General features: G+C 41.8%; 1 protein-coding gene across 50 annotated transcripts in view; it reads left to right on the top strand.

Annotated features, from left to right (window-relative positions):
• USP54 (ubiquitin specific peptidase 54) overlaps positions 1-16,622 on the top strand; it is a 128,127-nt gene that overhangs the window by 102,883 nt on the left and 8,622 nt on the right. For 31 of the 50 annotated variants that reach the window (XM_060406638.1, XM_060406620.1, XM_060406614.1 and 28 more), the window contains 3 exons: positions 1,487-1,606; positions 2,522-2,717; positions 4,510-5,897. In XM_060406638.1, the coding sequence (XP_060262621.1) occupies positions 1,487-1,606; positions 2,522-2,717; positions 4,510-5,897 (1,704 nt within the window). The remainder of the gene's footprint in view (positions 1-1,486; positions 1,607-2,521; positions 2,718-4,509; positions 5,898-16,622) is intronic. The other 19 variants (XM_060406644.1, XM_060406632.1, XM_060406627.1 and 16 more) reach the window with 1 other exon arrangement.

Raw genomic sequence — 16,622 nt, 5'->3', positions numbered from 1 at the left:
ATATCACATTGGTGTCTCAGGTTAACGTTGCTTCTGAAAGAGGGGTCTTGTCATCTTCCTCCCTTACTTTTCTCCCCACTCTGTCAGTTGGTTAGTGCATCAGAACTGAGAGTGGGGTCCCTCTGGTTGTATTTCACCGTCAGTGCTCCAGATGTTTTGGTTTAGCACCTCCTGGAAGAGCAAGGAATGGAGTGCTAAGAATTCTGGAGGATAAGAATTAAAATTTAGTACAATGATTGGCCAGCTGTAGTTTTCCTATGTCTCTGTAGAGAACATTTTTTAATTGCTGTAGCCACCACCTCTGATTATAAAGGTTGCATAGATTCAGTTGATTTAGGATATAATGAGAAAATTTCAGGCCTGTGTACCCCCTACCCCAGGGACCATAACTCTAGTGGTGGAGTAGAACCCAAATGCTACTTCCACTGTCTTCCCGATTTTTCTCCAAAAGTTATTAGTGAATTGGGGAGTGAATGTTAGGGGTATAGAAGAGCTTTTCTTACCATGTCCAGCTGGAGGTTAATGGAGGATGGGGATATTATGGGAGAAATAATTTTTTTTTTTCTTGTGAGCTTGTGAAACTTACCGTCAATTCCAATCACAGATGAAATTACATTACAGCTTACTACTGATTTATGGTTATGAGTGAGTAAAAGGCAGTGCAATACATAAACTTGAAGATTCTTCGACAGAAGTTACGCTTAGAGTAGTTTGTCACTTTTTATCTGGCACTGTTCTTTGACTCCTGTACCTGCTTTGGCACAGATTCACTTTTGGGGAGAAGGCAACATTTCATGGTCACTGTGTGGGAAGGTGACTCTTTTATGGTAGGTTTGGTGAGCAAGGGCAGGAAAGAAGTAAATACTTAGCTGTGCTGATGAAAGATATGTGTGTGCAAACCAAGAACAAAGATGGTTCCACTGACTTGGTAGATATATTGAAGTTCGGAACTGTAGAACACCTGTGCCCAAGAGGAGTACTGATTTTCCAGGTGCAGGTGGTAGAGAGAGAATTAGTACAGGAAAGAAGGGTTACACATGGCTATCCACAGAGTCTTGAAGCCACTTTTGCCTTAACACAGCAGTGGAGGTCTCGGTGGAGATCTGGGGTTCTGGACACACATTGCCAAGCTGTATCTTGTTACAATCCTGTGGGAAAGCAGGTCATTTCCAGGCAGAAGAACCCACCCTTCTGTTATAGACAGTACTTTGTTCTTTCTTGAGGGCCCTCGTAAGAGGTCTTGGAGTTGAAATATGTGGTGGGCAATGACATGCCTGTCTTTCACGGCTTTGGTAAGGTCTCAGCTAAGGCAAAGAAAAGTGGATGTCCCACATGTTTCAGAGAATTCTTACTAGTAATGGTCAGCTGGAGTAGAGGTGGACCAGAGGCTCAGCAGTGAGGATTTACGTGCACCGAAGGGAAACAACGGTACATAGGAAAGGTTGGAATAGGTTGTTATGAAAATGAAAAGTGCTGGCCCTTTCAGGGAGGAGTGACGGCTTTGAGAGGTCCCTGCAAGAGGCAGATTCAGTGTTTGAAGAGTCGCTGCATCTGGAGCAGAAGGGAGACTGTGCTGCCGCTTTGGCTCTCTGTAACGAAGCTATCTGTAAGTAACTCTAACCGCTATGGCTATGGCACTTTTGACTAACTCCATGATAGTTATTCACTCAGATAGGATAAAAAGAGCTTTTAGGTCTCGTTACTCTCACTCCCCCAAACTGAGGCCCTTTAGCTATCTTTTCCTTTCAGATTCCTGAATGTGCTAGGCACTGTCACTGTGGCCTGTGGATATTTGCTGGAAAAATCTCAGCAGGAGTCTACAAATGAACTATCCAGCCATACCTATCTTATAATCCCCAAATAAAGTTAGGTCTCAGAGGCGAGGTTAGTCTGCTCTTGTGCTAGTTACTGACTAGTGCAGTGGAGCTTCGGGCAGGAAGAAATGAATAAATTGGCTGTGACTTCCTAGGCCAGTGACTTCTTAACTGCATATTTGATTCTTTATGTTTCTTCCCTGCCTTCCTGGTATGCTGCACCATAGGGTTACAGCAAGGGACTAAGAATTTGTATCTGGTTCTCAAATATGACCCACAAGAAGCTGTGTTCTATAAAGACAGACGCAGGTTTGGATCTTAGTTCTGCTGTTGGCTCTCGGGAAGGGGGAGTTGGGAGCAGAGAATGGAGACCAGAATTGGACAGGTTAGTTGCAAAGGACAATGAGAGTGGTAACATCTGAGATGGAAGCACCAATTTATCTTCTTGACTCATTTTAGTTTAGCTTTTTGTTTGTTTGATTTTTAAATTTGAATGAACCTGTTTGGCCTCCATGGCTCCCATGAATGTTCCTTGCTGCCAGAGGCAGCTCTGTGCCCTGGACACCATATGCATGGTCCATGCCTTGTAGTTCTGCTGCCTATTTTCAGTTTTACTGCATAACTGCTCATTTTTGGTTGAATTTTATTTTTTATTTTTGTTTGTATTTTTGTGTTCTGTTTCTGCTATATTTTCTTTTGCATTTTAGCTAAACTAAGACTTGCCCTGCATGGTGCCAGCTCTAGCACGCACAGCAGAGCCCTAGTCGATAAGAAGTTGCAAATCAGTATTCGAAAAGCACGGAGCCTGCAGGATCGCATGCAGCAGCAGCAATCATCTCAGCCGCCGTCGCAGCCCTCAACCTGCCTCCCCTCACAGGGAGGAGCCCTCCCTCAGCCAACAAGGTAGTGCCTGGGAACCACTGTAGTTTATGGACGCCAGGGGAGGAAGTGACCATGGGTGCTCCATAGCCAGCTCTCATTGTCTTGGCGACTCCAGGGAGAGAGAAGAGTGCTCTGAAAAGATTTCTTCTCTCAGGTCAGATATACAAAGAAAAGCTCATCCCACTGCTGGTCCTTGTCTTAACAGTTCCTAGAAAGATACAGAAAGTATAGCGTCATAAATAGACCACTTGTCCATATTTCCTGTGGGTGAGTTTGTCTCTGGACTTGTATAATAACATGATTATCAAATTGGTACATATTACGATCTTAGACATGACAATCTGAGTTGCATTTCACTTTGCAGTAGAAACCATGTGATTTATTTGCGAATTTCAGTGTCTCATGTCCCTTAAGGAAGCAGAGAAAGCAGTCTTCCTTGCTCTGACTGAACGATTGAGAGAAGACACAAAGATTCCCTTTGTTTTACTTCCCTATGGTCAGGAATAGGAAAAAAGTCCCCATGGCCATTAGTATAGTTCCCACATTTTAGCCCTTGAAACTGGCTGTTACTTTGAATAGATAGAAGTAAGTAAGAATTAATGTTTTAATGTTGGCTATTAATAAGCCTGAGTAGTTTTTAGAATATAAATGTTATAAAGGAAGCTGACATTTTTTGAATATTTGCCCGGGCAGTAAGCTGAATACTTTCCTGTTTTATTTTACCTATCTCACAATAACCTTAGGAGACAGGGATTACTATTTAGCAATGGTTTATAAATAAGAAAACTCAGGCTCAGAGAGGGTTAACCAAGTATGATACCCAGGATTACTCAGCTAGTAAGTAGTAGAAGCATAGAATTTCAAATCCAGGTCTTTTGGACTCCATTAGGTTTCCCTTATAAGTAATACATTCTTCACAGTGTTATAAGGGTAATAAGTTTATAGTATGTTATCATTGAAATTTAATACTCCTAGCTAGGATCTTCCCATTTTCTTCTTTTCTCCTATTGTTTACTCCACTAGTTGAATGCTGATTTGAGAATCTGATCAGAGATATATTTGAATGTAAGTAATTGAGGGAGCTAAACTCTTTTCAGAAATCTTAAGGCCACTTGATATATGTGAGTAATTAAGGTTATATCTAAGTGCTTCTAATGAGATTTTCAGATCAGAAATATAAAACAATTAGTTAGAAACCAATTAAATGCGTTTAATCCCTACTCCCACTCCCAGATCTCAAGAGAGTCACCATTTATTACTTTGGGGAAGAATCTCAGTGAATAAACACAATCAAATCCAGATTATAAGAATACGCTTGAAATGGTTGATCTTTCTGTTAATGCCAGGAACCCAAGTCATCCTGTACTCTGTAAATATGGCCTTCTGGTTCTTTTGACTGGTCTGCCTCTTAGGACCCTAGGTATGAGTGATCTCTAGGCTCTGCTTACCTTCTCTTGTCATCTGCATGTGGGACTAGAAATTTTTGTTTTTGAATTTTTAAGTAGAGGATGGGAATGGGACTTTACAGGTAATGAAGAATATTGGCAAGAGCTTTGCTTACTATTACTGTGTACAACTTTGATGAGGATATTTAACAAAGAGAACTGATATTACCCGTTTCTTGGGTATGAGCTGACCACATGTCTTCTCTTGTGAACCTCCAACCTGTTGACTCTACTTATGCTTGTCTTTCTATTTCTTTTCACCATTCCCTCTGTGAAAAGCTAGAAATGGGAACCAGATGAACAGTTCTTTTTGTAAGTAATCTTGTCAATTAAGACAGTTTATGACTGGCTCTCTTTATTTATTTCAGTGAACAGCCTATCCCGCTCCAAGTATTGTTAAGCCAGGAGGCCCCGCTGGAACCCTACACGAATACAGAGTTTGGGGCCAGTACTTTCATTTACTCACCTGCTTCCTGCCATGAGCCACACTCGCCATTATTCCCAGAGTCATCCGCCCTGTCTGCTCCACAGCACAATTCCCCCAGCGGGTCTGCCTCGAACCTTCTTACTTCTGTGGAGGTGGACAGTATTGACCCCTCTGTGTTCCACAGGCAGGGCTTACCTAAAACACCAGGGAGAACTGAGAAGAATTCTCATCATGGTTGGGAATCAGAGGATGAGCTGCAAAGCTGCAGGGGTGACAATAGCAGCGGGACCCGGTTCCCCCAACAAGAAGGAAGAGACACTGATCCAGAACAGCTATTCCAAGAACAGAGGGATCCTGCTGACTCATCCCAGGTGATGCCTTGGCCACAGCCAAATGGAATAATAGCCACCTCTGAGAGAGGAGATGTACGCAGTCTAGGCTGTGGTCCTTCAAATTCAGCAGCTCAGCCTAGCCTTTCTCTGTACAGGGCCTGCCACCCTGTAAAACCTGCTCCTTCTTCATCTGTGCTTCACTCTTCTAATACTGTACAGAAAACTAACCAATGCCTCCAAACCCCAAACCTCAAAACTCCATTGATTTCAAATATGGACCGAGGCAGCGAGGAGCCCTCTATGCCAGAGTTTCCTACCACCAAGGGGCTTGTCCGCTCTTTGGCAGAGCAGTTCCAGAGGATGCACGGAGCCTCCACCAGGGATGGAACAGGTGCCCAGGATAGAAGTTTGCCAAATAGTCTAAGGAAGGACTCTCCACCTTCTGACTGTAAGCCTCCTTTCCCACAGGGTCAAGGGAAAGGCCACTTGTCTTGGGCAAAACAACAACCCTGTTTGGATAGTAGGAACAAACTGCCTTCCTGGGAAGAGCCTGCTAATCATCCTCCTCTTGCCATGAACTCTGGGCCGCCTAACGGTGAAGCTTCTAGGGGAGGACAGCCCAGATTGGTAGAGTCAGGTATTTACCACGGGAAACCGTCTCAAGTGAGAGATGGTGGGCCTAAGGAGCTGGGCAGCAGTGTCGACTCGGGGACTTCCTTGCCTTTGGATTCTTGGGTGAATGTCACAAGGCTCTGTGATTCTCAGCTTACACATGGGGTCCCTGGGCCAGGAATGAAGTCCTCCCCTCATGATTCCCATACCTGTGTAACCTATCCAGAAAGAAAGCACATCATTTTGCATCCACATTGGAACCAGGACACAGAGCAGGAGACCTCAGAATTGGAGTCTCTCTACCAAGCCAGTCTTCAGGTTTCTCAATCTGGCTGTTCTGGATGTGGGCAGCAGGAAGTAGCCTGGAACCCGCTGAGCCAAACAGGTAAGAATGCAAGCAGGGGCAGGAGGTGTGGGGGCACAGAAAAGCTGAAGGCAGGAGGATAAGATCAGAAGGGGGGATGGTATTCTATCTAAATAATATCCTCAGCTTAGGTGGCAGCAGCAGAATTTCTGACTTTATTTATAACGACTTCATGATAAGAGCTAGACATTTTCCTGGCTAGAGTAGAGAATGGGGGCAGAATCATCACTCACAGGCTAGTTCCCTCCTTCTAAAGAAAGAGACCAATGACTGTATGCCCAGGGCGCTGCAGTATATATGCTAAGGAGTGGTTCTTAGGCCTTTGAGAGTGATTCAGCATGAGACAGGGGAGGCTGAGTGGGTAAGTCATCCTTCTATGGCTTAGGAACTGAACTGATCCCAAGATCCAGCTTCCAGATCCAGCTTGCAACAAGGATGTAGACACTGAGCCAGGTCTCCAATGTAGCATTTCCAGATTGTACCGAACCAGCTATACCGAGACCTTCCCTCATCCATTCCGAAACTACCGGGTTTAGAATTTTCAAGGAGGTATGCTTGTAGGGTACCTGTTGACTGACTGTTTGTGAGATTATATTGTGTGAAGAATGAAGTCTAATGTTAAATGCAAAGTATACACATAATTCTATAAACTGAAGACGTAAAGGATATTTATAATTTAGGATTGGTGTACTTAAGAATCCAAAGCCTGAACTGTCATCCTGTCTCCATCATTAACTGTCAGTATAAATTTGGATAAGTCATTTAATATATAAGATTTTACCTATAAGAAAATTGGTTCAGTGATTTTCTTTTAAAGATACTTTGCAACTCTTAAAATGATACGTATGATTCTGTGAAATTGACTCGAGAAATGTATCTTCAGTTCAGGTGGTATAGATTCTTTGCATGCTGCCAACCAACATTTAATTACAGCCAAACAAGTGTTTATTCAGAGTCTTCTGTTTCCAGTAGTGTCAGAGTGGGGATCATCACATAAATATAAGATTTGATATTAAGATATGTTTTTCTTAGGATCTTCACTCTAGACTTTGCAATAACATTTTTAGGATCCTTAGATACATAGGACAGAGCAGTATGGGAAGATTCTAAAGAATAAGGAAAAGTAGGAATTTGCCTCAGTTAGATCCTGGCTAATGTAACAGAGAAAGAATATACAAATGTGAAGTGTTTTAAGGATAAGAAACACATATGAAAAAATACAATGTGACTAAAACTGAACTAAGCAATTGAATGTCAAACATTATAGTACAAACAAAACAAAAAGTCCAAACAGTGGGCTTCCCAGGTACCGCTAGTGGTAAAGAACCCTCCTGCCAAGGCAAGAGATGTAAGAGACATGGGTTCAATCCCTGGGTCAGGAAGATCTCCTGGAGGAAGGCATGGCAACCCACTCCAGCGTTCTTGCCTGGAGAATCTCATGAACAGAGGAGCCTGGCAGGCTACAGTCTGTAGAGTTGCAAAGAGTTGGACACACTGAAGCGACTTAGCATGCACCCCATATAGCAAGTTTTTTTTTTTTTACTATAGATATTTTTGAAAATATATAAAGTATATATATAAATATATAAAGTATATAAAGTATATTTTCAAAAGTATCTATAGTAAAATAAATTGTTACTATTTGGGGTGCATGCTAAGTCGCTTCAGTGTGTCCAACTCTTTGCAACTCTACAGGCTGGATCATGGAAAAAACAGGAGTTTCAGAAAAACATCTATTTCTGCTTTATTGACTATGCCAAAGCCTTTGACTGTGTGGATCACAAGAAACTGTGGAAAATTCTGAAAGAGATGGGAATACCAGACCACCTGACCTGCCTCTTGAGAAACCTATATGCAGGTCAGGAAGCAACAGTTAGAACTGGACATGGAACAACAGACTGGTTCCAAATAGGAAAAGGAGTATGTCAAGGCTGTCTATTGTCATCCTGCTTATTTAACTTATATGCAGAGTACATCATGAGAAACGCTGGGCTGGAAAAAGCATAAGCTGGAATCAAGATTGCAGGGAGAAATATCGGTAACCTCAGATATGCAGATAACACCACCCTTATGGCAGAAAGTGAAGAGGAACTAAAAAGCCTCTTGATGAAAGTGAAAGAGGAGAGTGAAAAAGTTGGCTTAAAGCTCAACATTCAGAAAACGAAGATCATGGTATCTGGGCCCATCACTTCATGGGAAATAGATGGGGAAACAGTGGAAACAGTGTCAGACTTTATTTTTAGGGGGCTCCAAAATCACTGCAGATGGTGACTGCAGCCATGAAACTAAAAGACGCTTACTCCTTGGAAGGAAAGTTATGACCAACCTAGATAGCATATTCAAAAGCAGAGACATTACTTTGCCAACAAAGATCCATCTAGTCAAGGCTATGGTTTTTCCAGTGGTCATGTATGGATGTGAGAGTTGGACTGTGAAGAAAGCTGAGTGCCAAAGAATTGATGCTTTTGAACTGTGGTGTTGGAGAAGACTCTTGAGAGTCCCTTGGACTGCAAGGACCAGTCCATTTTAAGGGAGATCAGTCCTGGGTGGTTCTTTGGAAGGAATGATGCTAAAGCTGAAGCTCCAATACTTTGGCCACCTCATGCAAAGAGTTGACTCATTGGAAAAGACTCTGATGCTGGGAGGGATTGGGGGCAGGAGGAGAAGGGGACGACAGAGGATGAGATGGCTGGATGGCATCACTGACTCGATGGACATGAGTTTGAGTGAACTCCAGGAGTTGGTGATGGACAGGGAGGCCTAGCATGCTGTGATTCATGGGGTCGCAAAGAGTTGGACATGACTGAGCGACTGAACTGAATTGAACTGAAAGTAAGAAAAATCACTGATAACCCCACTCAGTAATTTCATGAGTTTACTTCTGGCTTTGGGTTGTGTCCCAGCCCTGGTTGATATACTTTTTTAAAAAATTGAAGTATAGTTGATTTACAGAGTTGTATTAGTTTTAGGTATATGGTATATAGCAGAGTGATTCAGTTCATATATTAATATATATAGTGTATGTATATGCATATATATATATGTATGTATGTATATATATATATATGCATGCATGCTTGCTTAGTTATGTCCGACTCTTTGTGACTCCTTGGACTATAGCCCGCCAGGCTCCCCTGTCCATGGAATTTTTCAGACAAGAATACTGGAGTGAGTTGCCATTTCCTCCTCTAGGGGATCCTCCTGACCCAGGAATGAAACCTGCTTCTCCTACACTGCAGGCTGATTCTTTACTGCTGAGCCACTGTATACATATGTATGTTAATATATATACATATATGTGTGTGTATTGTTTTTCAGATTTTTTTCCAAATGGGCTATTACAAAATATTGACTATTACCTGTGCTATGCAATAGGTCCTTGTTTATATATTTCCTATATAGTAGTATATATATGTTAATCCCAAACTCCCAGTTTATCCCTTCCCCTCTTTCCTCTTTGATAACCAAAAGTTTGGTTTCTATGTCTGTGAGTCAGTTTCTGTTTTATAAATAAGTTCATTTGTATCATCATTTTAGATTCCATGTATGTGAAAGTGAAAGTTACTCAGTTGTGTCTGACTCTTTGCGACCCGTGGACTAGTCCACGGAATTCTCCAGGCCAGAATACTGGAGTGGGTAGCCTTTCCCTTCTCCAGGGATCTTCCCAACTCAGGGATCGAACCTGGGTCTCCCGCATTACGGGCAGATTCTTTACCGCCTGATCCACAAAGGAAGCCCAGATTCCATGTACAAGTGATGTATATTTGTCTTTCTCTGATTTACCTCACTTAATATAATCTATAGGTCCAGTCATGTTGCTGCTGGTTTTGTTTTTTATGCATATATACTATATATTTATTTGTATTGTTTTTATCAAAAGTAGAATCATTGTAAAATATGGATACAGTTTAGTCCCATGATTTTCTTATATCCATAAGCATTTTCCCTCTGGAAAAAACTACTTTTAATGACTATAATATGCTTCACATGACTGTACTCTAATATATTCAACCATTCTACTCTGGTTAAGTACTTACTTCCAATTTTTTGGTAATATAGCACTGTGATGAGTATCTTTATACTTAAAGAGTTTGGCCACATTTCTGATAAACTCCTTAGAATAAACTTTTAGAAGGATAATAACTAGTTGAAAGTTTTAAACTAAAAAAATCTCTTGATACATGCTGGCAAACTCAGGAAGATTAGACTTCTGAAGGCAGTATGAAAGCACGCCTGCTGCCGCTGCTGAGTCGCTTCAGGCGTGTCCGACTCTGTGCGACCCCATAGACGGCAGCCACCAGGCTCCCCCGTCCCTGGGATTCTCCAGGCATACCTACCAACCATTAATTTGTACTTGATAGTGAAAGAAAACTGATTTTTAAGATCCATTTGATGAATCAGTCCTAAAAATAACTTGTCAAACCAAAGTAGGCTGTATTTTGGTTAGTCTCTTTTAAGTCGAGTCTTTCAGAACTGACCTGACAAAATAAAGAAAGAGATCAGTGGAAGTGAGAAATAGATGAAGGAAGGAAATCGAGGAGGAAAATGCTGGTTAGGGTCCATATATGATAGAATATATCTTTAGGGGAGTCCTCTTTTATTGGGAAGGATTTATTAAGCACCAAATTCCTTTCTTCCTCCAGATTTATATCTATAGTTGATAAGTAACACTGTAAGTTTAAGGTATACAGTGTGACGGTTGATACATGCGTATGTTGCAGAGTTTTACCACAATAAAGGTAGTGAACAAAACCATCACCATACCTAATTACTGTTGTGTGTGTGTGCGGTGAGAATATTTAACTAAGATCTACTATCTTAGCAACTTTCAGGTATATAATAACACAAAATAGTTAACTATAGTCACCATGCTATACATTAGGATTCTCAGAACTTATTCATCTTATAATTGGAAATGTGTACCCTTTGACCAATATCTCTATATTTCCCCTAACCTCGAGCTCTTGGCAACTATCGTTGCATTCTGTTTCTATGAGTTTAATTCTTTTAAGACCCCACATATAAGTGTGATCATATGTTTTTTCTCTTTCTCTGACTTACTACTTAAAAAAAAAAGCTTTACTGATAGATAATTTACATACTGGACAGCTCACCTATTTAAAGTGTACAGTTCAGTGGTTTTTTAGTATATTGATAGTTATCCACCCTTCACCACCATCAGTTTTAAAGTGTTTTTTCAGTACCCTAAAAAGGTGTCAGTGAACCTCTAATCCATCTAGTCAAGGCTATGGTTTTTCCAGTGGGCATGTGTGGATATGAGAGTTGGACTGTGAAGAAAGCTGAGTGCCGAAGAATTGGTGCTTTTGAACTGTGGTATTGGAGAAGACTCTTGAGAGTCCCTTGGACTGCAAGGAGATCCAACCTGGGTGTTCATCCTAAAGGAGTTCTCCTAAAGGAGATCAGTCCTGGGTGTTCATTGGAAGGACAGATGCTGAAGCTAAAACTCCAATACTTTGGCCACCTGATGCGAAGAACAGATTTATTAGAAAAGAACCCTGATGCTGGGCAAGATTGAAGGCAGGAGGAGAAGGGGATGACAGAGGATGAGATGGTTGGATAACATTACTGACTCAATGGACATGAGTTTCAGCAAGGCCTGGGAGATTGTGAAGGACAGGAAAGCCTGGTGTGCCGCAGTCCATGGGGTCGCAAAGAGTCGGACACAACTGAGCGATTGAACAACAACAATAAAGTATTATGATCACCCCCTTTGTACTTATCACTGACTTCCATGGTGATTATCTTGGCCAATTATTAACATGTGGCTTATTTTCATTTAGCAACCCTCCTCCCCTTTCCCTTCCCCCACTGGATTTTTTTTTTCTTCTTTTTTTGCCTATGCTGGGTCTTTATTGCTGCAGGGGCTTTTATTTAGTTGCAGTGCCCAGGTTTCTTATTGTGGTAACTTCTCTTGTTACAGCGTGTGAGCTATAGGGTGGGCAGGGTTCAGGTAGTTGCGGGTCCCAGGCTCTAGGGCACAGGCTCAATTGTTGTGGTGCACAGGCTTAGTTGCTCAGCAGTACGTGGGATCTTCCTGGATCAGAGAGTGAATCTGTGTCCCCTGCAATGGCAGATGGATTCTTCACCACTGAGCCACCAGGGAAGCCCCCTTTAAAAGCCGAACTATGCCACTATTATACCTAAAAAATTAGCAATAATTTCTTAATATAATATAGTAGAAATTATATAATATAGTAACTAGGCAGTATTCATTTTTTCCAGTTGTATACTCTATAGTATAGTATTACTATACTATACTACAGTATATAGTAACTAGTCAGTTTTCATTTTTTTCTAGTTTTCCCACAAACGTCTTTTCACAGTTGTTCATCTCTAAGTTCTGTCTGACTGTTTGCATCCAATGCACTGCAGCATGCCAGGCTTCCCTGTCCTTCACTATCTCCCAGAGTTTACTCAAACCCATGTTCATTAAGTCAGTGATGCCATCCAGCCATCTCATCCTCTGTCGTCCCCTTCTCCTCCTGCCTTCAGTCTTTCCCAGCATCAGGGTCTTTTCTAATGAGTCTGCTCTTCACATCAGGTGGCCAAAGTATTGGAGCTTCAGCTTCAGCATCAGTCCTTCCAATGAACATTCAGGACTGATTTCCTTTAGGATTGGCTGGTTTAGTCTCCTTGCTATCCAAGGGACTCTCAAGAGTATTCTCCAACACCACAATTTGAAAGCATCAATTCTTTGGTGCTCAGCCTTCTTTATGGTCCAACTCTCACATCCATATATGACTAATGGAAAAGCCATAGCTTTGACTAGACACACCTTTGTCAGCAAAGTCATGTCTCTGCTTTTTAACACACTCTCTAGGTTTGTCATAGCTTTCCTTCCAAGGAGCTAATGTCTTTTAATTTTGTGGCTGCAGTCACTGTCTGCAGTGGTTTTGGAGCCCAAGAAAATAAAATCTGTCACTGTTTCCACTTTTTCCCCATCTGTTTGCCATGAAGTGATGGAACCAGATGCCATGATCTTAGTTTTCTGAATGTTGAGTTTTAAGCCAGCTTTTCCACTCTTCTTTCACCTCATCAAGAAGCTCTCAGTTCCTCTTCACTTTCTGCCATTAAAGTGGTATCATCTGCATATATGAGGTTGTTGGTATTTGTCCCAGCAATCTTGATTCCAGCCTGTGATTCATCCAGCCTGGCATTTCACATGAGGTACTCTGCATATGTTATAATAAGCAGGGTGACAATATACAGCCTTGATGTACTCCTTGCCCAGTTTTGAACCAGTCACTTGTTCCATGTCCGGTTCTAACTGTTGCTTCTTGACCCACACACAGGTTTCTCAGGAGACAAGTAACATGTTCTGGTATTTACACCTCTTTAAGAATTTTCCGCAGTCTGTTGTGATCTACACAGTTAAAAGGCTTTAATGTAGTTGATGAAGCAGATTTTTTTGAAATTTCCTTGCTTTTTCTATGATCCAACAGATGTTGACAATTTGATCTCTGGTTCCTCTGCCTTTTCTAAATCTAGCTTGTACATCCGGAAGTTCTTGGTTCACAAGCTACCGACGACTAGCTTGAAGGATTTTGAGTGTTACCTTGCCAGCATCTGAAATGAGCATGATTGTATGGTAGTTTGAACAATCTTTGGCTTTGCCCTTCTTTGGAATTGGGATGAAAACTGACCTTTTCCAGTCCTTCGGCCAATGCTGAGTTTACCAAATTTGCTGACATACTGAGTATTGCACTTTAACAGAATCATCTTTTAGCATTTTAAATAGCTCAACTGGAATTCTATCACCTCCTCTAGCTTTGTTCATAGTAATGCTTCCTAAGGCGCACTCCAGAATGTCTGGCTTTAGGTAAGTAACCACACTATCGTGGTTATCCAGGTCATTAAGACTTCTCTTGTATGGTTCTTCTGTGTATTCTTGCCACCTCTTTTTAACCTATTCTGCTTCTTTTAGGTCCTTGCCATTCTGTCCTTTATTTTGCCCATCTTTGCATGAAATGTTCCCTTGGTATCTCCAGTTTTCTGGAGAAGATCTGTAGTCTTTTCCATTCTATTGTTTTCCTCTATTTCTTTGCATTGTTCATTTAAGAAGTCCTTCTTACCTCTCCTTGCTGTTCTCTGGAACTCTGCCTTCAGTTGGGGATATCTTTCCCTTTCTCCCTTGCCTTTCGCTGCTCTTTTCTCAGCTATTTGTAAAGTCTCCTCAGACAACCACTTAGCCTTCTTGAATTTATTTGAGATGATTTTGGTCACTGCCTCCTATACAGTGTTATGAACCTCCGTCCATAGTTCTTCAGGTACTCTGTCTGCTAGATCTAAGCCCTTGAATCTGTTTTATCACCTCTAGTTTATAACCATAAGGGATTTACTTTAGGTAATACCTGAATGGCCTAGTGGTTTTCCCTACGTTCTTCAGTTTAAGTCTGAATTTTGCAGTAAGGAGCTTGTGATGTGAGGCACAGTCAACTCCAGGTCTTATTTTTGCTGACTGTATAGAGCTTGTCCATCTATAGCTGCAAAGAATTATAATCAGTCTGATTTTGATATTGACCATCTGGTGATATCCATGTGTAGAGTCATCTCTTATATTGTTGGAAGAGAGTGTTTGTTATGACCAGTGCTTCTCCTGACAGAACTCTGTTAGCCTTTGCCCTGGTTCATTTTGTATTCTACGGCCAAACTTGCCTGTTCTTCCAGGTATCATTTGACTTCCTACTTTTGCATTCCAGTCCCCTGTGATGTAAAGGACATCTTTTTGATATTACTGCTAGAAGGTCTTGTAGGTCTTCACAGAACCATTCAACTTCACCTTCTTCGGCATTAGTGGTTGGGCATAGACTTTGATTACTATGATGTTGAATGATATGCCTTGAAATGAACTGAGATCATTCCGTCATTTTTGAGATTGCACCCAAGAACTGCTTTTTGGTCTCTTTTGTTGACTTTGAGGGCTACTCCATTTCCTCTAAGGGATTCTTGCCCACAATAGTAGATACAGTGGTCATCTGAATTAAATTCATCCATTCCTTTCCATTTTAGTTCACTGATTTCTAAGATGTCAATGTTTACTCTTGCTATCTCCTGCTTGACCACATCCAGTTTACCTTGATTCATGGACCTAATATTCCAGGTTCTTTTGCAGTATTGTTCTTCACAGCATTAGTCTTTACAACTTTTCACTACCAGACACATCCACAACTGGGTGTCATTCCCGCTTTGGCCCAGCCTCTTCATTCTTTCTGGAGCTTTCTCTCTGCTCCTTCCTAGTACCTTATTGGACACCTTCTGACCTGGAAGGCTCATCTTCCGGTTTCATAATCTTTTTGCCTTCTCATGCTGTTCATGGGGTTCTAGAGGCAAGAATTAGAGAAGGCAATGGCACCCCACTCCAGTACTCTTGCCTGGAAAATCCCATGGACGGAGGAGCCTGGTGGGCTGTGGTCCATGGTGTCGCAAAGAGTCAGACACTACTGAGCGACTTCATTTTCACTTTTTGCTTTCATGCATTGGAGAGGGAAATGGCAACCCACTCCAGTGTTCTTGCCTGGAGAACCCCAGGGATGGCAGAGCCTGGTGGGTTGCTGTCTGTGGGGTTGCACAGAGTCTGACACGACTGAAGCGACTTAGCAGCAGCAGCAGCCACAACAACAGAGGCAAGAATTCTGGAGTGGTTTGCCATTGCCTCCTATGGACCACGTTTTATCAGAACTCTCCACTATGACCTGTCCGTCTTGGGTGGCCCTGCACAGCATGGCTCATAGCTTCATTGTGTTATTACGCAGGCCCCTTCACTATGACAAGGCTGTGATCCATAAAGGGGCACCTTAATTCTGCTTTCTGTCAAAGCCAGAAGTGCCCTAAACAGTACCCCTTACAGAGGCCACCTTCACCTCTGTTTAAATGTCTTTAAAGGAATCAGTGTCTACTCTCTTCAGGAGATTCCAGTGGCTACCTCATTCGCTAGATAGGAATCACATGTGATTAGAGCAATTCCAAATTCTAGATTCTTAGGTTGCCAGGCTCATGGAGAAGTTCCTATTAAGGTCACTTGGTTGAAAAATGAAGCAAAAGTGTCTGCAGATAAGCGGATCCAGGTTCTGTCCAACAGCTCTTTATATATCAGTGAAGCAGAAGGCAAGTAACGAGTTCAGTCTGATGAAGGATTTTATTAGTGCTTGGCCATGAATAACATGGAGCCATTCTTAGTCAAAAAGCTCATCTTAACCTTATCAGTGTGCTCCTGGGCTTCCCAGGTGGCTCAGTGGTAAAGAATCAGCCTGCCAGTGCAAGAGACACAGGAGACAGGGGTTTGATCCTTGGGTTGGGACGATCTCCCAGAGGAGGAAATGACAACCCCCTCCAGTATTCTTGACTGGAGAATACCATGGATAGAGGAGCCTGGTGGGCTACAGTCCATGGGGTCACAAAGAGTCGTACACGACTGAGCAACTGAGCAAACTCTAACCATTACAGCTATAATTCTTAAATCTGACTGCCCATCACAGTCACTGAAGAAATGGCTTAAAAAAAAAAAGAGAGGAATAATTTCATATAAATGGGATCATAACATACCTGATGTTTTTATTATAGAAAATTTCTCTCTCCTTTCCTTAAATCAGTCCCTACTGTTTACCCCTGCCCTCAACCTTCTCAGACAATAATCTATTGGGCATATATCTGTATTTTTCTGTTCATGTAATCCTATGCAGATGTATATATATCATGTTTTTTTCTTGGGGATTATTTTACAGATTT

The sequence above is a fragment of the Ovis aries genome, chromosome 25, assembly GCF_016772045.2.
Source record: "Ovis aries strain OAR_USU_Benz2616 breed Rambouillet chromosome 25, ARS-UI_Ramb_v3.0, whole genome shotgun sequence".
NCBI classification, from domain to species: domain Eukaryota; kingdom Metazoa; phylum Chordata; class Mammalia; order Artiodactyla; family Bovidae; genus Ovis; species Ovis aries.
The sequence above is the reverse complement of the archived record's forward strand: the minus strand, read 5'-3'. Positions and strand labels throughout refer to the sequence as shown.